Source organism: Mobula hypostoma, chromosome 15 (assembly GCF_963921235.1).
Source record: "Mobula hypostoma chromosome 15, sMobHyp1.1, whole genome shotgun sequence".
NCBI lineage: Eukaryota > Metazoa > Chordata > Chondrichthyes > Myliobatiformes > Myliobatidae > Mobula > Mobula hypostoma.
The window spans coordinates 46,656,947-46,680,852 of record NC_086111.1 but is presented as its reverse complement, the minus strand read 5'-3'; the positions used below and the strand labels follow the sequence as shown (position 1 = coordinate 46,680,852).

Genomic DNA, 23,906 nt, shown 5'->3' with positions numbered 1-23,906 from the left:
CCTCATACACAACCAGAAAGTCGACATTAAAAATGGTTTTTGGCAGCTGACCTATTTTCTTTGCACAATTTGTATGTGAATTTCTCATTGCCCCTAACTTCCTTACTGATTTTAAGGACTTCTCTGGGGACCCCTTCTAGATCCTTCTTAATAATGAATGTTAGGCTGACGGTGCATGTATGTCCCTGGTTCTAATGTAACAGTTTTTGAAGATTCAAAGCAGTTTCCAGTCTAACCTACTTAACTATTGAAAATACAAAATGGGAACTCAGTGCAACTGTTCAATAAGCGGAGCACAGAAGGAGACAATGTGGCCCATGGTACCTCTGCTGGTTATTTCACAGAGCTGCCCATCAAGTTCCTCTTCTCCCTACTTTCCCCATACACTAGAAAATTTCATTTTTCAAGCATTCTATTCCTAAAAATTATTATACAAAACAATGTTTGCCCACTTCCATCAGGGAGGAGGCTACATAGCATCCACACCAGGTCCACCAGGCTCAGAAACAGTTACTTTCCCCAAGCAGTAAGGCTGATCAACACCTCCACCCACTAATGCCCCCCACCCCTACTACTTTATCATCTCATGTCCTGTCAGTCGCCATATGTACAGGTACTCCTGTACCTAGTGTTACTTTATGTACATAGGTCAATCTATATATATAATCTATCTTATGTATTTATATTTATTGTGGTGTTTTTTTGTGCTGCATCTGATCAGGAGTAACAACTATTTCATTCTCCTTTACACTTGTGTGTAGGAAATTATATTTAACAATCTTGAATCATGAATGCTGTCCCTTTTTCTTTTCCTAGTTATGTTAAGTCTGTCATTTGGCACTGGAAGCAGTCTCGTTATTACAGCTCAGACCTGTGTATGATTTTAATTACTTTCTCCTAGTGTTTGCTTCATTATGGAGAATAGCCCCAGATTCTCTAGTTTCTCCACAGATATGAAGGCTTTCCCTAGTGGGAGTTTAGCACTATCAGCCCGAGAGGGAATTTCTGTTTATTATGTCTCCATTAATAAAGTCATGACTCCTGTACATTTTTGACTTCAGTGAACCAACACTCGGGGTCCCTCTGTTCCTATACCCATGATAAAACAATATAATTTAGTTTACATTGGTTCTTCCCATCGTTCTCACTAAGATATATCCAATGCAAGCTTGAGGTCATCATCTGTGTTCTAACATAAGAATCAGTGTAAATCTGCCCCGAACATTGCTTTAGTTGTCCTGAGCTGTCTTTTTAATTTGATGGGCAAATAATTGGAATTATGACCAAACACTGAATAGACATGATTAAAGATTAAAAGTCTATTGGGAATAAATCCAAAATTGCATGTAAACCAATGCAGGAATCATAATCAACCAATGCACTTTGAGTGGAATGCGGGCAGCAGGCCAGCGTTTGTGAGTGTGGCATCAGTCAATGCTCACCAATCTGTTCATTAGCTCGGTGCATGAATGAATGTCAGGGTTCTGCTTTGATAATAAATTTACTTTGAACTTTGAACATTCACAAGGGTTGATAGCACAGGTAGTTCCATTTAAAGTTCATTGTGTTGATGCAGGTTCCTGCTTTCAATCTAGAGGTAAACCTGACCCAGTAGTCAAGTATACAAGAGTGTGACCCAATGCTATGAACACAAGAGATTCTGCTGGAAACCCAGAGTAACATGCTCAAAATGCTGCAGGAGTTCAGCAGGCCAGGTGGCACCAATTGAAAGGAATAAAGAGTCAACATTAAAGGCCGAGACCCTTCATCAGGACAAGTTGCTATGGTTTTCTGAGGCTATATTGGAGGTTCAAGTGGTGTTTCATATCCATAGCAGTGAATGTGCTTCTGAAAGGTTTCCTGCCCCTGCTGTGGATTTGAGTGACATATGCACGGCTGGGAGTCTGTCAGAAGCATATTCAGAAGGCAGTGTAATAACATTAGTGCCTGCAACCAAAGACTGAAGGTCTGCATGCAATGGTGCATGAAGCTGAAAGACCACACACACATCAATAGCCTGGGCCAGTGGCAGGACTTTAATTTCTATATTTAATCAACTACTATCATAGTGTCAGCCACTGCTTAATTAATCACACCCATCACTTACATTAAAAACATCAGTGAAGGCTGAGACATAATATTCATCTACTCTACGCATCCTCACAAACTACCAAAGTGACAGGTCTTGTACGCATATGCAGACAGAAAGAGTCCAGCGTTCACCTTCAGAACAAGCTTTCTCTTTATTGCAAGCCAACATCCACAGGGGAGTCACTTGCCCTAAAATCAATGCTTCACAATCTGAAGTTTTCATTGCTCTTGTCTACTTTTTCCCCTCCACTACTGTTGTAGACTTCCATTGCTTGGTATCAACCCTGTAGGAGCCTCCTTTATCTTTCTGCTACAGGCAGATATGATTGATAAGTTATCTGTCTGTAGATATCTGATCTGTAGGCTTGTCCCACTATCTCTTTCTGCCAAGGTACAGAACAAATAGTTCACAATTCCCTACTAGCTTTTGAAGGATAGAATTTCTTCAGCATTTTGCTGCTGATCATTCAGATGAGAAATTTGATGGGCTAGCCTACATCGGAGAGCATAATAAAATGAGACTCAGTCAGAAAGTCCAATTACTTTGCAAGAAGAGAGTCCAGCAGCAAGTTGTTATTATTTCATAAGCTCATCTTGTCGTCCAAGGCCTTCTATGTACACAGAAGTTGAAAACACTTCCTTTTACAGATTGTGGACCCAAAAATGCTGTTTGCACACTTCCATCAGAAAAGTGGCTATGCAGTATCCATGCCAGGGCCACTAGACTCAAAAGCAGTTACTTCACTCAAGCCGTCAGGCTGATCAACAGCTCCACGCATTAACCCACTCCACCACCATTACATCGACAACGTCTCGTATCACTTTATGTACATACGATCACTCTCTGTATAAGGCAATTACTTGTACATTGTGTTGTAGAGGATTACTTTTATATTTATATTTATCCATGTGTGAGGAGCAGTATAAAGTGCCAAAAGTCACCTTCTTCCTTTTCCTCAAATGTCTTGAGCCTCATAATCTTTTCCTTCTGCTGTTCACTGTACAACATACAATAGACCACCATGATTCTTGACACCAGTTTGGTCAGACACTTTAGGGTATATCCAGAGGCAGGGGGAGCCTTGGTCTACTGAACAAATCAAGCAGCATCCATGGAGAAAATAGTGGTTGACCTATTTTTATTTCCAATTTCAAGCATCTACAGTACGTTGCCGATGGTTGATCCACTCTCAATGAATTCAGGTAATGCACTTGTACATGGTAGGTTGTGCACTAAAGGTTTCAGCAATGTCATCAGCAAATGCTCCACCACATCTGGAATGCTCTGTTTGGCTTGTTCTGGTGCTTTAAATGCAAGTAGGGTTCCGCTAGAATACAGGGCATTGACCTACCTGAAACATGGCCTCTGTTCACTTTCTAGTTTGACATTGAAGAAATGGAATCTCTTTACTGTCCAATTTGGTGGAACTAATAAGTAGGATATGCTATTCCTGTAGTCGATGACTGGATGCTCCATAGGAAAGCCTGTAATTCTCATATAGTAGCTAGCTTTCTTCACTGGCTGGTCTCTAGCGAGAGAGATCAAAAGATGAAAAGTTGGCTACTGCCCTTTGAATAGAGAGCCTTAAGAAACTTGTTAGTGGAAACCACACTACAAGACTTTGTAAAGCTCTAAAATTGGAAGGAGCTAGTCAGACAGAAGCTCCCGTTCTTAACAGGCAGTTGCAATGTGGCCTCTGCACTGTTCTGAATTCATATTAAGAACATAAGAACATAGGTATTGTGGCTCCAACTACCTGATCTGCCAATCAATTAGATTGTATCTGTTTATTCACACTGTGTTAACTTCCTGCCCTAACCCTATATTCTTTCCTTCCCTTAATATCTAAAAATTGATCTTTCTGTGCATTAAAAGTATTCACGAAGATTTACTGCCTTCAAGTTGAAGAACTATCTCTGTCCTCAGTGATTGACCCTTACTTTGAAACTGTGACCCATGATTCAGGACCAGCCAGCCAAGGAAAACTTATCTCTAAATCTGTTCTGAATCGCTAAGAATCTTGTACATTTCACTGAGGTTACCTCTCATTCATGATTCCCACTGCTGGCTATGAGGAGTTTGTCCATTCTCTCCATGATTGCGTGGGTTTCCTCCCCATTCCAAAGACATATGGTTAAGGTTAGTATATTAGTATGTTGTGAGTATGCTATGTTGGCACCGGAAGTCTGGCAAAACTTGTGGGCTACCCAAGATAATCCTTGTTGATTTGGATTGACATAAATGATGCATTCCACTGTACATTTCACTGTTTCGGTGTACATGTGACAAATAAAGCTAATCTTTAAAATTGTTAATCTTTTAAATTCAAGTGATTTATCCCTGTCTGTTTAATCTTTCTTCATGCAACAAAGCTGCAATCCCAGAAATCAGTCTGGTAAGCACTGCACTCCCTCTGTCACAGGTGTATATTTTCTAAGGCAGGAACCTCTGACACGTTACATGATATTTCTGATAGAGTCTCAGGAGGGTCTTGTGTGATTGGAAGTGGATATCTCTACTGTGATTATGCCTGGATGAGATGGGATACCTCAGTGTGGATCTTCTCATTTCAAAAGTTCAAAGTTCAAAATAAGTTCATTATCAAACTATGTGTATGTCAATTTATACTACCTTGAGATTCATTTCTTGCAGGTATTTACAAGAATATAATGAAATACAATAGAATTTATGGAAAAGTATAAATAACCAAGGCTGACAAACAACCAATGTGCAAAATAAGGGAAGGCATGCAAATAATAAAAATAAATAAATAGATTATATTAGGTTGTAGAGTCCTTGAAAGTCCATAGGTTATGGAATCGTTCATCATTGGGGTCAATGATGTTATCTACGCTGGTTCAGGAGACTGACGGTTGTAGGGTAATTACTGTTCCTGCACCTGGTGGTGGGGGATCTAAGTCTCCTATACTTCCTGCCCAATGGTAGGAGTGAGAAGACAGCATGATGATCAGAGTCCTTGATGGCAGGTGCTGCTTTCTCGTGGCAGTGCTCTTTCTAAATGTGCTCAATGATGGGGAGGGCTTTGCCTGTGATGTACTGGGCTGTGCCCACCACATTTTGTAGCCTTTTCCATTCCTGGGCATTGCCGTTCCCATACCAGGGTGTGATGCACCCAGTCAGGATACCCTCCACTTGCATGTATAGAAGTTTGTCAAAGTTTTAGATGAAATGCCAAATCTGCGCCAGCTTCTAAGGAAGTAGAGGCATCTTACAGATTGACAATTTTCAGATTGTTCCTCCATGAAACTCTAGATGATACAGTGAAACAATGTCCTAATCCCCTTCCTTATTCACCTCACAGTTTGCTCTGCTCTGCATGCCCAGTGTCAATTCTACCAGTATTTCAAGATAATTCAAGGGAATCCAAGAGAAAAACAGTAGTCCTGAAGCTTTGAAGTCATCAAAAGTCCTCATCACTATGCACAACACTCTTTGCAGCCTTTTGATACCTAAAGCAACTAAAGAAAACAATAAACAGTTGTAGACGTGTAGAGAGAAAAAACACATAACCTGTGAGTTGTTAATGAACATCTCAAAATGTGATATGTTGGTGGTGATGGTAGAAGGGAGCCTTCCTGTTGCTTAACAGAAGTTTAAGGAGCCTCTTGATTCAAGTGTGCAGCCTGCAGTTTAAGTGAGCATTAATGACAGAGATATCAAAAGAGCACCAGTAATGGTATCAAACTTGCTGCTTCTTTTCTATAATTGACACGTTTGGGACAGCTCCAGAATATGAAAGTTAAGCAGGAAGTCAATTCCTGTTGGAATTATGAAATAAATTATTCACATGACAGATGAACAACCAGAAATTCACCATTAATAAACTGAAAACATACTAGCATATGAAATAAACTTTTGCAGTACAAGGATAAAGGTTAGATTTTAAAATTAGTTTAATTTTACAGCGATTTAAATATGAGTGGTTTCAGCAGATTATGGTAAATCTTGAGTTCAAGGGAGGCACAAAAGTATGTCTGGTCCCCATGGTTGCATAAATTATGCAAATACTATCTCATTGATTAAAATGCAAATAATGTCATTATTTTCCTACGTACTGTATATAAACATTGCTTGGAAGAAAGCAAAATTATGCAATTCTTTACAAACCAGAAGAATAGTTAATGGGTTAAAAACAAATGATTGATTGTCAGATGGGTGAGGTGCCCCATTTGTGTATTCTGCATGAAGATATAGTTAAATACCAGCCTGAACCAGTCAACCTGCAATCCTACCAGTACTCATGATTAATCCAATGTATTTATAAGCTGTTTCACATGAGTGATTCAGAATACTATATGAACTTTTGAAAAGGCGTACATCACATAGTCAGTATTAAACATAAACAGTATCACAGTAGATATCTGAGATGTTTTATGGGCTAGGTTAATGAAGAAGGATGCACTACATTGAGGGTCCATGGGAATGGAGATGATGAATTCAGACCAATTTTGAACTGGCTGGCCGATTTTCTGCAGTAACTGCGGTGTAAAACTAAATATTCCCCTCCTAGTTTTGTGTTAATTGTTTAATCTACCCCAGTGAGAATAACGAATAGTACCAGCAACAAATGTAATACACAGAATTTTGAGATCTATCCTCAGATCCAAAAATTAAAATGAGGAAAATACATCACTTGGTACAGATGATGAATAAATGTGTAATACTATTGAAAATAAATGTATATTCCAACATTATTTATTTAAAAAGCCTGAAATCCTGATATTAAACCCTGTTATGAGATATATGTATAAAGTATTGCTATTGATATATCTATCCGTTAGCTCTTACTCCAAGTAGTTCAGTCACCAGTCTTTTTTATTATATTCTATTCTTTTTTTTGTCTCTGCTGTCTAAAATTGTTTAATAGCAACAGTTCCTTTGATAACTTTGATAAGTGCAGCGGGCACTCAGAAAGTAACATGAATATCTCATGCAGAATAAATTATTTGTCAGCGATCAGGCACTTTCAAAATAAAATGAGGCACAACATATTGTACTGCTGAAGAGAGATTTTTAATATGCCGTCATTACATTAAACTTATTTCTGCTTTGAAGCAAGAAAGTTCTCAAATGCAAAAGCTGTTGTTTTATAAACGGCATGAATCAAGAACCTTCCTGTTTTTGACCACCTTTATAAGCTGTCAATAGCTTTGTGGTTTCTGGAAAGTCTGCCCATTTTTTTTGCAGACTCAGATTCCTCCAGTAAGAATGCAGCATTTCTTCTCTAATGTGAATGTGCTGCCCTCAACAAATACAACTGAGGCAGTGCCAGATTTGGTATTTCTGTCTCTCATGTTGATTTTCTCTTTTGCTGTACATCTATTCTTAAATTCAGTCTAAGAGATACTGTCCACAAGAAGGATTTCCAAATTTTAGTATGAGCCAGATTCTGTTTCTTTGTGGATTATAATTTTTTCTGTAAATGTGTATGGTGATATTTGCTCCGGTAAGTAAAGGGTAATTTTTTTTAAGCATCTGAAAGAAATTGTAAGCAATGAATGTTTAATTAAGGATTTTGCTGTCTAATTAGTAAAAATATGCTTTTATACTTGACACTTAGAAGCACACATGTAGTTCTATTGGATATTAGAATAAGTTATATTGTTTCCTTTTTACTTTGGTGAATGTTTCCACATTCACTTCCTATTTATAAATTGCATATAGTATATTAATGATTGTTAATTTTTCTATCAGCTTAACTGAAAACCTGTAAAATGTGTGCTACATTTCATATCATTGCAAATTATTTGCTTGTTTGATTATAGTGAACATTGCTCTACAGATCTGTATACACAGAAGAGATTATAGAATCCCTTGAAGCTGAGTTTTAAAACAATAAAGGGAAGAAAGATAATAGTTGCTGCTTACCTCCACTACATTACCGGGGATACCCATTTCTGAAGCCACAAAAATATTTAAAGGAGAATTTTAATTCACTGATGAAACATTGACATAGCTTAAAAATGTATCTAGATGGCGTTAAGTCTCTAGAATGAGGCATTTTTGCAATTAGTAGACAACAATTATATTTACTGATTTTTTTCAGCAAATAATGAAATAGATTCAGTAAAATAGAAATTTCAACCTTTATTTAGTATGAAAACTATTGCAGATAGCAACCAATTTTTGACATATTAATGAAATCCTGCCTTTATATAATGAGATTTGCAAAAGGCTTGACAGTTTGGAACTATGTTATCAAAGAAATTGAGTGAGAAATTGAGAAAGGAATAAGATGAATTTTAAAAATACAGTGAAGATATCAATTGAGACTTTTCTACATGTTTCAAGTTGTGGTTGCCAATAATTTATTATGATGGAATTAATTAATAATAGAGGAAAAAGTAATTCATAGATCTGGCCAACATGAAATTATTTTCTCAGTTATGAGCTGTTATGAGAGTTATGGAATATGAGCTTCATCATTTGATTCCTCTTCAGAAGGCGATATTCAGAAACTTCTTGAACCTTTACTGGCTTCATGGTGAAGGTACTGCTGCAATAATAATGGATAGGGAATTCTAGAATTTACACCAAATTATAATAAGGTTTGACAGAGATGTGGAGAAACTTTGATGAAATACTTCAGGACATCTTATATACAGATCACAGTGAGATGGTGATGCAAGGAATCTGAGGGAGATGTATTGGTAATGGCTTACTATCGTCACATATACCAAGATAGAGTGAGAAGCTTGATTTGCATACTGTTTATACAGATCAAATCATTGCACAGTGTTTTGAGCCAGAATAAGATAGAACAATAAGATGCAAAACTAGTGTAAAAGCTACCAAAAGTGTGCAGTGCAGGTTACCAATTAGTGCAAGATCATAAGATGGTAGATTGTGAGGCCAAGAGTCCATCTTAACGTATAAGAGGCCCATTCAGAAGTCTGATAACAATGGGATAGAAGCTGTCCTTGAGCCTTGTGGTACATGCTTCCAGACTTTTTTATCTTCTACCTGATGGAAGAGGGAAGAAGGGACAAGGTCTGGGGTGAGTGGGGTCTTTGCTTATGCTAGTTATACCGAGAACTATAGGCCTATACCAAGTCCATAAAGCGGAGGCTGTTTCCTGTGATGAGCCGTGCTCACAACTCTCTGCAGTTTCTTACAGTCACATACAGAGTAGTTACCATCCAGTCAGAGTGCCTTCTATGGTGCACTGATAAAAATTGTTAAAAGTGCCAAATTTTTTAGCCTCCTGAGGAAGAAGAGGTGCTGGTGAGTTTTCCTAGCCATGACATCAACATGGTTGGGCCAAGGCAGTCTAAAGATTAGTTTCTAGGAACGTGAAGCCCTCAACGCTCTCAAACTCAACACTGTTAATGTAAATGTCAGCATATTCACCACCATCCTTTTTGTTTTGTTGACATTGAGGGAAACGTTTTTGTCATGATATCATGTCACTAAGCCCTCTATCTCCTTCCTGGACTCTGACTCATCATTATTTGGGATGATATCACCTGCAAACTCACAGATGCAGAATCTGGGCATGCAGTCATGAGTGCACAGGGAAAAGATAAGGGGGCTATTGGCTCCTTTGTCCTGAGGTGGGTTTGTCTTTCTTGAATGTCATTGAAGCCCTACACACTGCGGCAACTAGACCCTTTCATTTATCAAACTAGATTTCAATGTTGATCTGCCATTGGCATGTATGGGTGTAGATTACACCAGTCTCAGCACAGGAGCAAGTTGAACTGAACATTGTACAATGATTAGTGAACTTCACTACTAATGAAGCTATAGGGAGTGAGGTTCACTGTGGAATTGAAGATAATAAGCCAGAGGATAATTCTCCCGAGGTCCTACTGTGATAGACTGAGTTGAGATAATTGGTATCCAACAGTCACAGCTATCTTCTTCATGCTGGGTCTAATCCTCGCGAGCAGAGAGATTTCTTCTTTAACTCCAAGTTTATTGGAAACTCTTGACGCCACAATCAGCCCCATAGACTCTTGTGTTAATACTAGTCACCCTCACCTCAACTCTAAATTTAGTTCTTACATAAGAATGTAAGGAATAGGAGTAGGAGTAGGCCATCTGGCCCGTTGAGCCTGCTCAATAAAATCATGGCTGATCTGGCCATGGACTCATCTCCACCTACCTGCCTTTTCCCCATAACTCTTAATTCCCCTCCTATGCAAAAATCTATCCAACTTTGTCTTAAATATATTTACTGAGGTTGCCTCCACTGCTTCATTGGGCAGAGAATTCCACAGATTCACCACTCTCTGGGAAAAGCAGTTCCTCCTCATCTCGTACTAAATCTACTCCTCAGAATCTTGAGGCTATGTCTCACGGTTCTAGTAACATAGTTGAGATCATGAAGAGGGACAAGTGGTCCTGGTAGAACACAACTGAGTATGTTATTGATAAGTAAATGTTTGACAGCTTTATGAATGCTTTCTGTGTCTACTAGAGTTGACCAATAAAGTGGTAATTGGCCAGATCGGATTTGTCTTGCTTGTTGTGCACAGAACAAACTGCACAAGTTTGCCCAGCTAGGGTGGTCACTGTTCCTACAGCATCTGGTGCATTCAGCCATCTCATGACATGATGTGGTTTGAATTGAATTGTCTGAAGACAAGTTTTGTTGATAATGAAGATGTAAGGAGATCTGCACTTACTTCAACAGTGCTGTTAAAGCACTGTCACGAAGGACGGGAACGTTCGTGGAGCTCCTCCTCTAATTTAGTTATACACCATCGTTCACCGCCAGAGGTGTCAGGTTTAAATTTAAAGTAAATTTATAGCCATAGTACCTATATGTTATCATATATTACCTTGAGATTCATTTTCTTGCAGGCATTCACAGTGGAACTAAGAAATACAATAGAATCAATGAAAAACAAAGACTGGCAAATAACCAATGTGCAAAAGAAGACAGACTGTATAAATAAATAAACAAACAAACAGACACACAGATAGATAATACTGAGAACCTGAGCTATAGAGTCCTTGAAAGTGAGTCCATAGACTGTGGAATCAGTTCAGAGTTGAGGTGAGTAAAGCTTTTCGTGTTGGTTCAGGAGCCTGATGGTTGAAGGGTAATAACTCTTCCTGAACCTGATGCTGTGAGACTAAGGCTCCTGTGCCTCCTGCCCGATGGGAGCACCGAGGAGAGAGGATAGCTTTGCAGTTTTGATCACACCCACTTGTAACGGGACTGTTGGACCCGTTTAAAACATGCTGCATCTGTTGCTTAACATGTAGGTAATTCTTTGTTGTAGATTCGCCTACTTCACAACTTCAGCTCATTTTTTGAGATGATGTTACACTTGGGATTAAATTTTTATTACAACGCATCCTGTTCAGTGCACATTCTACAGCATTTTATTACTAACATAAAATATTTACATACTTTCTGGTGCCAAAGGGTGACTATTGACACCATTTCTTATCATTTCATTATTGTATTATCATCACATCATAGATTAAAATTGACAAACTGGGAACACCCAACCAATCTATCAAGTGTGCACCATCTGGAAGAGAAACACATTTGTCTGAGGAGTAGTAGCAGTCTGCAGAAACAGAATGTCTATTCTTATGCCATCATTGAAATAAGAAGATTTTTTTTCTCTTCTAGATATACCTACCACCACCAAGCAGATCTTTCCCAACGGCCCCCCCCCCCAATATTCTCTGCTATCCACAGGGATCTCTCTCTATCCAACTCATTTGTCCATTTGTCCCTCCCCACTGATCTCCCTCCTGGCACTTATCCTTGCAAGTGGAACAAGTGACGCACCTGCCCCTACACCTCCTCCTTCACTACCTCCAGGTGAGGTCACCTGTAGGTCTGTTGGGGTCATCTACGGTATCCGGTGCTCCCAGTGTGGCCTCCTGTATATCAGTGAGACCTGACATAGATTGGGAGACCGCTTCGTTGAGCCCTTACATTCTGTCTGCCAGAAAAAGTGGGATCTCCCAGTGGCCACCCATTTTAATTCCACTTCCCATTCCCATTCTGACATGTCAATTCTTGGCCTTCTTTACTGTCACGATGAGGTCACACTCAGGTTGGAGGAGCAACACCTTGTATTCCATCTGGGTAGTCTCCAACCTGATGGCATAAACATCAATTTTTCAAACTTCTGGTAATTGCAGCCCCCTTCACTATTTTCCATTCCTTTTTCCCACTCTCACCTTATCTCCTTACCTGCCAATCATCTCCCTCTGGTGCTCCTCCCCTTTTTCTTTCTTCAATGGCCTTATGTCCTCTCCTATCCAATTCGCCCTTCTCTAGCCCTGTATCTCTTTCATAAATTAACTTCCCAACTCTTCACTTTACCACACCCCCCGCCGGTTTCACCTATCACCTTGTGCTTCTTCCTCCTGCACCACCAACCCCCACCACCTTCTAACCCTCTCCTCATCTCTCTTTTGTTTATCAATCCTGATGAAGGGTCTCAGCCTAAAACATTAACTGTTTACTCTTTTCCATAGAGCATCAGCCTGGTCTGCTGAGTTCCTCCAGCATTTTGTGTGTATTGCTTGGATTTCCAGCATCTGCAGATTTTCTCTTGCTTCTAATTGCTTTTTTTTAAACTTTTGAAAGCCTTGCTAATAAAATGCAACAGAAAAGCTTTCCCTGTCTATTTCCACCCTATGAGATTGAGTGATATAACACACTGTACTACCTTGTCCTGTAAAGACTGCACTAATCAGTGCTGCTGGTGAAATTACAAGGAACAGACAATCATACATCATTCAGGCTGCTCATCTTTGTCTAATACCCAGCACTATTTATATACATTTAGAAGTTCAACAATCTAACTTGGTGTACGATACCTTTCTTCATTTGATCATTATGACTCTTCACTGTCCAAAGTTTATGATTTATGCATTTCCCAATCACGGTGGGGAAACTGAGTGATGCTCAGCCTATACACTGTATCATTAACAGACTCCATGCCTAATAAATGCAGAGAAAGTGTTCTGGTTGATAGATCGCTGCTGGGGAAACTGCAGAAGAGGTATGGTGGAGGAGAAATCAGAGGGGGTACTGGGGTTGTTCGTTTAATTTAATGCATTGGTGAGAATTGGAGAGAGGGGTTGGAGTAATAAGAGGTTCAGTGAAAAACTGGAGAGAGAGGGAAAGGATTGAGGTTACAATGAACATACATAGAACATAGAAATCTCCAGCATATTACAGGCCCTTCGGTCTACAATGTTGTGTCGACCATGTAACCTGCTTTAAAAACTACCTAGAATTTCCCTAGCGCATAGCCCTCTATTTTTCTAAGCTCCATGTGCCTATCTAAGGGGCTCTTAAAATACCCTATTGTATCCACTTCCACTGCCACCACCAGCAGTGCATTCCACGCATCCACCACTGTCTGTGTGAAAAACTTACCCCTGACATCCCTTTGGTACCTGTTTCCAAGCACCTTGAAACTATGCCCCCTCGTGTTAGCCATCTCAGCCCTGGGAAAAAGCCTCAGGCTATCCACATGGTCAATGCCCCTCATAATCTTATACACCTCTATCAGGTCACCTCTCATCCTCCGTTGCTCCAAGGAGAAAAGGCCAAGTTCACTCAAGCTATAATGCCCTCTAATGGGTGCTATTACATTCACAGGGGTGCTCAGGCTCACAGACTGTGCATGAACAGGTCTTATTTTTTGTCAGCTGCCAGTCATCCTGAGACCTGAGAAACTTACCTGCCCCAATTCAAACTGAAACCCAGATTCGACCCTAGGCACAAGGTTTTATAAAATGTTTAAATGAACAATGTGAATGAAGATATTTAATTCCTCTGGGAAGTTAGTCAATAACCTGTTTCCTATCCTACCTGTGTTAAAATCGCAAAGCAGAGGCAGGTTTTGCCTAGGTTTCAATTCAAAATTAATTACCCATCTGAACCAAACCCACATATTTTTGGCATAGCAAATAACCCTCAATACCTGATTGCTCAGATCACAGTGGAAATACTCAGCTGATTAGGTAGTATCAATATGTGTGTGTGTGTGTGTGTGTGTGTGTGGGGGGGGGGGGGTGGAGATAGAGAGGGAAAGAAGGAGAGGGAAAAGTGTTAAAGTTTCCTCAATGACTTATGTTGGTTCATTGAAGATTCATGGTGTTTGTGCTGCTTACACAAAGATGGACTCCACTTTCACTTTGGAAAGGATGGATTCTGCACCAAATTAATGTCTTCTGCTGAACTTACATGCAGCCTGACATTGTTACAGAGCTTTGTGATAGGATTCCCTATGTACTTTCTTCTAAAAATGCCTTCAGTTGTCAGTAGCAATGTGGTAGCTGTGAGAGTGAAACTCAGTGATGGTCAGCATCTTACAGTGCCAGTTTCCAGTTCTTGAGCATCTGAATTGCAAAAGAATAAAGCATCACAAGCAGAGGAGAGAAAGAAAAGCTCATTCCTTTTACAACTTATAAATCATTATGGCTTGAGAAGGAAGCTGTGGAGAAGAAGGTGTATTAACCATGGGGACACCATGATATTTAATGGATTTAGATTTGCTGTTGCTATGACCTCATTAACATTTATCACAGTTAATGGTAACCACTGTCATCTCTATGAACTTTATAACATTCAAGCACACCTGCACTTCTCTTGTTACCTGATGCTGAGGTGTTGGTTGTCATGCAGTCTATAGCGGTGAGGTGGATGTTGTAATTGAACAGTTTGCACTGTGTAGTGACTATGAGACATGGGTTTGAGCAAGGGTGGGAGGGTGCAGTGGAGTTTATGAGTGCTTGGTATGATTAGGGTGTGGGTGTAGGTGCGAGAGGAGTTTGGGGGACGTGAAGTCTGTCAAGACCAATGATGAAGGTGGTGGGAAATGCATCTGTAGATGTGTTCACTGACCGAGATCATGCACTATATCATTAAACTTATTAATGGCACTGCATTCTGTACATATCCTTGGTAATTGACTACAGATACTGTATGTTTGGAGGGCATCTCAACACACTTAAAATAAAGAATATGTCTCTTCCACTCCACTTCCCTAATGATGTATAAATACAATGTCCAAAAGCCTCTGAATTCCCTGTCTCTCAGACTGTGCCATTTCTTAATGTTTTGCTTTGCTTGATTAAATTGTAGAAAAACAGACTGTCGATACTCCATCCCCTTTATAAGATTAGGATTAACTTTAACTTGAGGACTGCTGACACTGGCTACCTGCTGATGCATCCATTGAAAAAACACCACAATCATTGGCTGGTACAAAAATAATGGAAATACACTGATAGATTTGGCTAACCATGAGTCAGAGGTTACTGAATTTATGCCTGTCTGTTACCACAACCTTTTTTTTTGTTATCCCAGCTGATTTTCCAAACCATAGCACAAAAGCTGCATGGGTAGATTTCCCATTTTCCTGATATATTCTGGATGAATTCCTCATTAAGATGAAAACGTTACCTAATCCACAAAGCAAAGGATCATCTTTGTCAGATCCATTGGCCACAATGGACGCAGAACTCCTTACAGATGTTTTAAATGCCTGTGCTGAACCAGCATTGGCGAGCTTCCCAGTGAGGTTGCTTACTGTGGATGCCGCACAGCATGGAGTTGAAAGGAAGAATTCCAAGCCTCACTGACTGAATTAACTCTGTGTGGTTCATGCAATGAACCAGGGTGGCTAAGCAATTGTCATCTACTCTTTACATCCCTCAGAAGATGTTAAGCTATCTTTTTGTGATAATTGTATTCATGTACAATTTACATAATGCAGCAACTCAATGAACCAGTTTAAGCATCATTGACATTTTTGAATTCCTTTCATTACATTTACTTTATAGCAACTCCACTTCTGCAGTGAAAATCAAAAAAATACTGCAGATGCTAGACCAATTCAGTAAGTCAGTCTGAAAGAGGAAAATTCAATACTTGGTCCTCCTCATTCCATAAATGCTGCTGGATCTGCTGAGCTTCCCCAAGATTTTCCGTTTTTATTCCACAAATACTGCTTGACAGCTGTGTTACAGATATTATATGGAGAGTATATCAAATAAGTAAGGAACATGAAATGAATTGTAGCTGCTACTTAACCAGTGTTACAGACTTGACTCTAATGTATAATTTATCGATTCTCTTCAGAAGGGGCCCACTGATTGACATAGCCTCCTCCAAGTGTTAGGGAGAAACATGGGAGAATTTCCTTCATCATGTTCAGTGTCAAGCCTTGATTAACCAACTAAAACTTATCTTTTCCTGACCTTAAGTGGAATACTTCATATCCACTTGGAGATCTTTCTATTAAACTCGCTGAAAACTTACAGATCAAAGTAGAGCCTGTTGAAGTTAAGTAAAAAGCAGTGGAAGAGATCTTAATTAGTGCTGCAATCCTGCAAATCACTTTTCAGACATAGCAGTTTTCAGAACATGCTAAAACCATGAACCCTATTTCCCGTTCTAATATTCCCTTTGCTACATTGGGAGATTACATCCATATTTCAATAGATTATGCCAAGCAGGCATTCAAATACTGTATTGGAAACATCAGCTAGTAAAATAGGTCTACAAAATTTAGCCCAGTTCCATCAAAGATATAACCTCTCCGAGTCATAAACAGCAATGGTATAAACTACCACTTCATATGCAAATACTAATTTACTATTAAGTGATAACTATTAAGCATGGTTTTCATTAGAACATTGCATTCATTTGAAAAATCATGAAAAATATCTTTCTGCATAAGTACCTTGTTGTATGGTCTGTGTAAGTGCTGGCTTAACACCTCAAAGTAAGTTTTACATAAGGTCAAGTTTAAACTAATAGGTAAGACATTATTTCCATTTAGCTTGAATTTTCTCAATTATTGGTCATCAAAGAAAGAATCAGAATCAGAATCAGGTTTATTATCACCAGCATGTGACGTGAAATTTGTTAACTTAGCAGCAGCAGTTCAACGTGATACGTAATCTAGCAGAGAGAGAGAGAGAAAAAAAATTAATAAAATAAAACATAATAATAAATAAACATGTAAATCAATTATGTATATTGAATAGATTATTAAAAATGTGCAAAAACAGAAATACTGTACATTAAAAAAGTGAGGTAGTGTCCAAGGATTCAAAGTCCATTTAGGAATCGGATGGCAGAGGGGAAGAAGCAGTTCCTGAATCGCTGAGAGTGTGCCTTCAGGCTTCTGTACCTCCTACCTGATGGTAACAGTGAGAAAAGGGCATGCCCTGGGTGCTGGAGGTCTTTAATAATGGACACTGCCTTTCTGAGACACCGCTCCCTAAAGATGTCCTGGGTACTTTGTAAGCTAGTGCCCAAGATGGAGCTGACTAGATTTGCAACCTTCTGCAGCTTCTTTCAGTCCTGTGCAGTACCCCTCCATACCAGACAGTGATGCAACCTGTCAGAATGCTTATAGAAGTTTTTGAGTGTATTTGTTGACATGCCAAATCGCTTCAAACTCCTAATAAGTATAGCTGCTGTCTTGCCTTCTTTACGACTACATCAATATGTTGGGACCAGGTTAGATCCTCAGAGATCTTGATACCCAGGAACTTGAAGCTGGTCACTCTCTCCACTTCTGATCCCTCTATGAGGATTGGTATGTGCTCCTTCATCTTACCCTTCCTGAAGTCCACAATCAGCTCTTTTGTCTTACTGACGTTGAGTGCCAGGTTGTTGCTGTGGCAGCATTCCACAAGTTGGCATATCTCACTCCTGTACACCCTCTTGTCACCACCTGAGATTCTACCAACAATGGTTGTATCATCAGCATATTTGTAGATGGTATTTGTGCTATGCCTAGCCACACAATTAAGTAGGCACTTAATTGTATGCTGTACAATTATGTAAGTTTATGTTTCATGTTTCTTTTTCTAACAGTTTCTGTATTCTCACTTTGTTAATTCCTCATCCTCACCCATGTTCCTCAGAGGTTAGTGCTGACTTCTCTCTCCAGGCAGATGCAATCAGGCACAGCAGACTGTCCATAACTTCTGCGCCAGTTACATCTGCAATGAAAAGAAAAGCTAATTTGGAAAGAAGCCACAAAGCAAAGACCGCTGATATTAGTCCAATAAATTTAACATAATCTGCCTTTAAATCTCTTCCAGTCATTTATCAAATCGATTGGGAATTGGACTACTAAAAATGTTGCACAGTAGAAGAAGATAATCTTGGTGGTATTTTTCATGCCTTATCTCAACATTCAGCAGAGGTAATTCTGGTGGAATTTAGTTCTTAATCAATAACAGCATCTTGGTCTTAAAACACTCACCACTTTTAAATGTATATTCCAGGTTCCTTTAAAGAGCAAATATGTAGAAATTCTTAATATAGTTTATGAAATGGAATTCAGCATTTCTAACTTTACCATTAATACATAGACTTTAATATACATTTAAAACAGCAAGTCTGTGCAAACCGAAATTTGCATGCATTCAATCTATTTGTTACCATGACTTCTACTTTAACTTAAAGTAAAATAGTGATTATACAGAAATCCATTTTAAATTCTTCAACACTGATATTGTTATCTGCGGACTGTTGCCCACACATCACTTCTAATCACTTCAGAGTCACAACTTTCCAAATGTCTGCTTTTGCCTTATATTAGGAGGAAACTGTTGGGAAAGTCCATTCATTTGCCTTGCAGCTATATTAATCACAGTATCTGGCACACTGTAGAGTACATTTGTCAGGGTTTCTGACAATTATTTTTAATTTAGAAAATTATTGGTTGAGGTCTGGTGAACAACATTGTAGAAAAGTATTATGCAGATTATTCCAAGAAAACTTAGCAACTGTCATCCACCTTGGTTACTTCATGCTTTTAAGAAATAATGATTCCCTGGTCTTGGCACATTTTTGGAATAATGGAAAAAAAAGAGAAGACATTAAAATATTTTTTAAGTTATTTAAGATTGTGGAAAAAATGTGAATCATAGATCTGTAGGAGCTAAGAACATAATATCAAATGAATGTGCAATATTTGCAGTTTAAAATAACTTTCAACAACAGAATGCAATGAGGTGCAGACACTTAAATGCTCACGAACTGTTGACTTAGGAAGTCACTGTGATCACCTGGCTAATAATGGCATTTAGTATTATAAGAATCAATGGAAATAATTATATCCTCAAGGCATATAACAGTTTCTGAGATGCTAGACTTTTGGAAAACTTATATCAGTGATAGCAGATGCCAAAGGACAATTAGGCACATTGAGATTCTGAGAGAAGTCATCTTCCACTCCAAAGAGAGTAAAGTAGTTTTACTTATTTAAGACTACAAGACCATAAAACCAATAGATTTATATTTTATTTATTACAATGCTAAGCACTGCATTACATCAATTAGTCCTTGTTACTAGTCCATTATTGCTACAATGACTACAATGTGAGTTATGTAAAATGGTTGATAGTGGTTCCTCAAAGCTCGTTCCTTGCCACATGGCTTGGCCTCAGGAAAGTTCAGGGCTAGTTGGCAGACTTGCAAGTACAGTGGCACTACCTGAATGGCATTAATGAGGGGCTCCATGGATCCATTACCAGGGCATCAGGAGTTCTAGTAATTTGTTGGAGAACAGATGGTTGGAGTGTCACAACACCCTTAAAGTCCTTTTGAACACGGATAACGAGCCAAGGTGGCAGCTGTCTGAGCTTGCTTGGCAGAGTTGACAGAGATGGCAGACATCAGACACCAGTTTATATCCAAGTCACCCTTTATTGCGCCCAATGTGCTTGAGTTCATGTGAGGTGACTTAGATATAGAACAATGTTAACTATTTCCATTGATAATGAAATGCAATGTTCTGTGAAAATGAGGCTAAACAAAACTTGGATAGCTATGATTAATAAATGCCCTTCAAAAGATGTTTAATGAAGTTGGTCAGAATAGACTTCAATCTCCATCCGAAGCCATATGTTCTCATTTTCCAAGGAAATTCATGCAAGCTTTCAGGCTGTGTAGACAACGTATCAAATACCTCAATGTATGTTTATATGCTTATAACCCTTTAGCTATAGATGATCCAAATGTATACCTCAACCAAGCACGTTGGAGAAAATCCCATGCCCTCCAAGGAGCTTAGATAGAAACTATGCCTTATTATTGGTCTGGTTTCAGACTAGTTTAGTCTGGTGTCTTATCATGTGTGTACAGATCACATCTCTAAACTACCTTCTATTGTACAAGAAATATTAATATAGTCATAGTCATATGACTATATTTTATTGATCCCCGGGGGAAATTGGTTTTCGTTACAGTTGCACCATAAATAATTAAATAATAATAAAACCATAAATAATTAAATAGTAATATGTAAATTATGCCAGGAAATAAGTCCAGGACCAGCCTATTGGCTCAGGGTGTCTGACGCTTTAGGGGAGGAGTTGTAAAGTTTGATGGCCACAAGCAAGAATGACTTCCTATGACGTTTTGTGTTGCATCTCGGTGGAATGAGTCTCTGGCTGAATGTACTCCTGTGCCCAACCAGTACATTATGTAGTGGATGGGAGACATTGTCCAAGATGGCATGCAACTTGGACAGCATCCTCTTTTCAGACACCACCGTCAGAGAGTCCAGTTCCATCCCCACAACATCACTGGCCTTACGAATGAGTTTGTTGATTCTGTTGGTGTCTGCTACCCTCAGCCTGCTGCCCCAGCACACAACAGCAAACATGATCGCACTGGCCACCACAGACTCATAGAACATCCTCAGCATCGCCCGGCAGATGTTAAAGGACCTCAGTCTCCTCAGGAAATAGAGACAGCTCTGACCCTTCTTGTAGACAGCCAACAGTAGGATGTGATTACCAAATGGAGTAACAAGGTACTTTTAATTTGAATGGCAAAGTATGATTAGTTGAAGCCTCTGCTTTTGGTATCACTTCAGTATCTGAAGTGAGAAAAGTTCTGGTGTATCTTCAATGCAGGAGAAGGTTGGTGGGTGGTAAGAAAGAAAGGCATATGTAATCCTGTAAGGCAGAAGAGAGAATGGGTTATGTGGGATATGGATTGTAAGGCAGATTGCAATTCAACATGGGCAACTTAGACTCTCCAATATCTGTTGTGGGGGCAATAAATTCTGAAAGGAGCTCAATTCAGCAACTATGCAGGGAGTAGAGACTGAGCTGACCTTTCCTTTCTCCTCCATTCACCCACGCGGATTAGCTCACAGAATGTTAATAGCCTGTTTCTGAAAAAAAATCTTACCTTGATGCCACAAATCTGTGAGGAATAGTTCTTGTGGGCCCCTGTGGATTCCTATATGATGATGCTTTCAAAAGAAGGCAAATATTGAGGAATAAAAGTTTGGATTTTCTGTTTGTTAAATTCTTCTTATTATTGGTAAACTATGTTCTGCAGTTGCATGGTTAAATCGCAGGTCAGATTTTAATGGCTTGAATAATTGTGTATAATTGGAACCAGAACATTATTTATATAAGAGCTGTCAAATATTAGTTTTTGGTCTCACAGCTGAGGCCACTCTTTAGTATTATATGCAGTATGTCAAAAGAATCCTCACTAGGATTCTGCTGCTAAACTGGCATTTATTTTGAAATATACTAACTCGGAATATGTTTCAATTACTTCAGTTCATTTCAGCACTTTGCTGTTAAATCTCTGTATGTGATGAATATTTCTCATATCCAAAGGTTCAAAAGGTTTATTTTATTGTCAAAGTATGCATGTACAATACAAGTCTGATATTCGTCTTCTCCAGATAGCCATGAAATACAGAAAAGAACGTGGGCCACGTTGTTGAAAGAGAAGACATCAACCCCCTTGCCACATGAAAAAGAAAAAGAAACAAAACTCGCAAACCACAAAACTCCCACCCCCTCCCTCATACAAAAACTAACAGATCGTTCACTCAGAAGATGGTAGCCAGATCATCAAAAACTCCCAAAGAAACAAAGTTCTTTCCCTTTAATGTGAATGAAATTCAATTAAAGAATCTCAATACTGCAACACAATGCTGCAACTACAACCTCTACATTTGCAAATTCAGTTTACCTGGTAGTTTCCATGCTGAATGCACTGATGGTAAGATCACGTTTCAAGGTTTGTTCTCATAAACTACATGAGTTGCAGAAACAGATGAGGAATCCTCTGGTCATAGCAAGTCTCCACCTGGTGCTTTTGACGATGAAAACATACAATGATTTATGTAATTTTGCTGCTTCAGTCAAATACAAACTGCAGGTGAAAATGGTCTTGTGCAGTCAATGGTGATTCTGAGTGATCACTATTTCCATGTTACACAGGGTTATCTCTTTCATAATGGCAACTATGTATGATGGCTATTGATGTCAGGCCATCAGATAAAATTTATGACAACTTTCTTGTTATATCTGTATGTCCATCATCCAACTGATTCAGGATAGATGCTCTTTCTTGTAATAGAACAAACAACTGTAGACCACAGAGAAAATCACATCATTCTCTTTTCTTAACATATATCTTTTTGTTCTGGACATAAGGTAATATTGTGTAATTTTTACATTCTTCTTTCTATCATGTTGAATGTGTTTATTTATCTGCAAGAGGCAGAGTCTGTCATAAGGAGGTGGCTGGAATGGACCCAAGTGCAAGACACAAACACTGAAGTACTAGGGAACAAGACTACGATACAGGGTGAGGGCTAGGACAAGGACACGAAAACCGGGAACCCGGAACAGGACTGGACAAGAGAGCTAGGAGCCAGGGCTTGGACTCTGAGCCAGAGACTGGACAAAGACCCAGAACCTGGGTCTTTCCTCTGGCTCGGACCCCAGGACTAGGCAAGGACGTGACTTGGCTGGCAGGCAGGACGAGGCTGGAGTCTTCAGGCTTGAGGCGAGGCTGGAGACCAGAGACTTGAGGCAAGGCTGGAGACCAGAGACCTGAGGCGAGGCTGGAGACCAGAGACCTGAGGCGAGGCTGGAGACCAGAGGCTTGAGACTAGAGACTTGAGGCGAGGCTAGAGACTAGAGGCTTGAGGCTTGGGGTCTTGAAGCTTGGCTTGGGGCGAGGCTTGAGGCTTGGGAACTTGAAGCTCCTCCTGGGTAGGGCGTGGTACTCCTGGGCAGGGGCAGTACTCCACCCGACGGAGGCAAGGGACAGGAAGGGACAGAACCAACCGCAGGGTAACGGCAATACGGTCTGGCTTACCCGACGGAGGCAAAGGACAGGAAGGGTCAGAACCAACTGCAGGGTAACGGCAAGACGGCCTGACTTACCCGGCGGAGGCAAGGGACAGGAAGGGACGGAACCAACCGTAGGTAACAGCAAGATGGCCTAACTTACCCAGCGGAGGCAAGGGACAGGAAGGGACAGAACCAACCGTAGGTAACAGCAAGACGGCTTGGCTTACCCAATGGAGGTAAGGGACAGGAAGGGACTGAACCAACCGTAGGTAATGGCAAGATGGCCTGACTTACCCGGCAGAGGCAAGGGACAGGAAGGGAGCTAGGTACAGGGTGGCTCCAAGACAGGACTACAGGCGAAGCGAGGCGAGAGTTACTGACAAGACAAGGCAGGGCTTCAGGTGAGGCAACAGAAGGCAGGGGAAGGGATACAAGGAGTAAGGACAAGAACAATCCAGCAGCCATGCCCTGGTCACTGGAAGTATTTATGCAGCCAGCCCCAATGAGAATCAGCTGCCTCAATTAGTGCTCAACAGGAACAGAAACAGGATAGACAGGAAAACCTGGAGCTAGGGTTGATGGACCGGACCGTGAACCGGAATGCGGACTTCACGGACTGGACCATGACAGAGTCACATCTCATCGTGGTACAAGCTGTTGGGGAGTGGCCATGACACAGTCTGACCAGGCTATTGGTATATTGCATGGAACTGCATTA

The 23,906-nt window shown here is 39.9% G+C and overlaps 1 protein-coding gene across 3 annotated transcripts in view; it reads left to right on the top strand.

Moving 5' to 3' along the window:
• The window catches only part of synpra (synaptoporin a), a 338,192-nt gene that overhangs the window by 178,038 nt on the left and 136,248 nt on the right, over positions 1-23,906 (top strand). Inside the window, exon 1 of one of the 3 annotated variants that reach the window (XM_063067975.1) lies at positions 7,355-7,559. The exons of the other annotated variants lie outside the window; for them this stretch is intronic. Coding sequence (XP_062924045.1) covers positions 7,536-7,559 — 24 coding nt within the window. The 5' untranslated portion in view covers positions 7,355-7,535. Of the gene's footprint in view, positions 1-7,354; positions 7,560-23,906 lie in introns of those variants that run through there. 3 annotated transcript variants of the gene reach the window in all.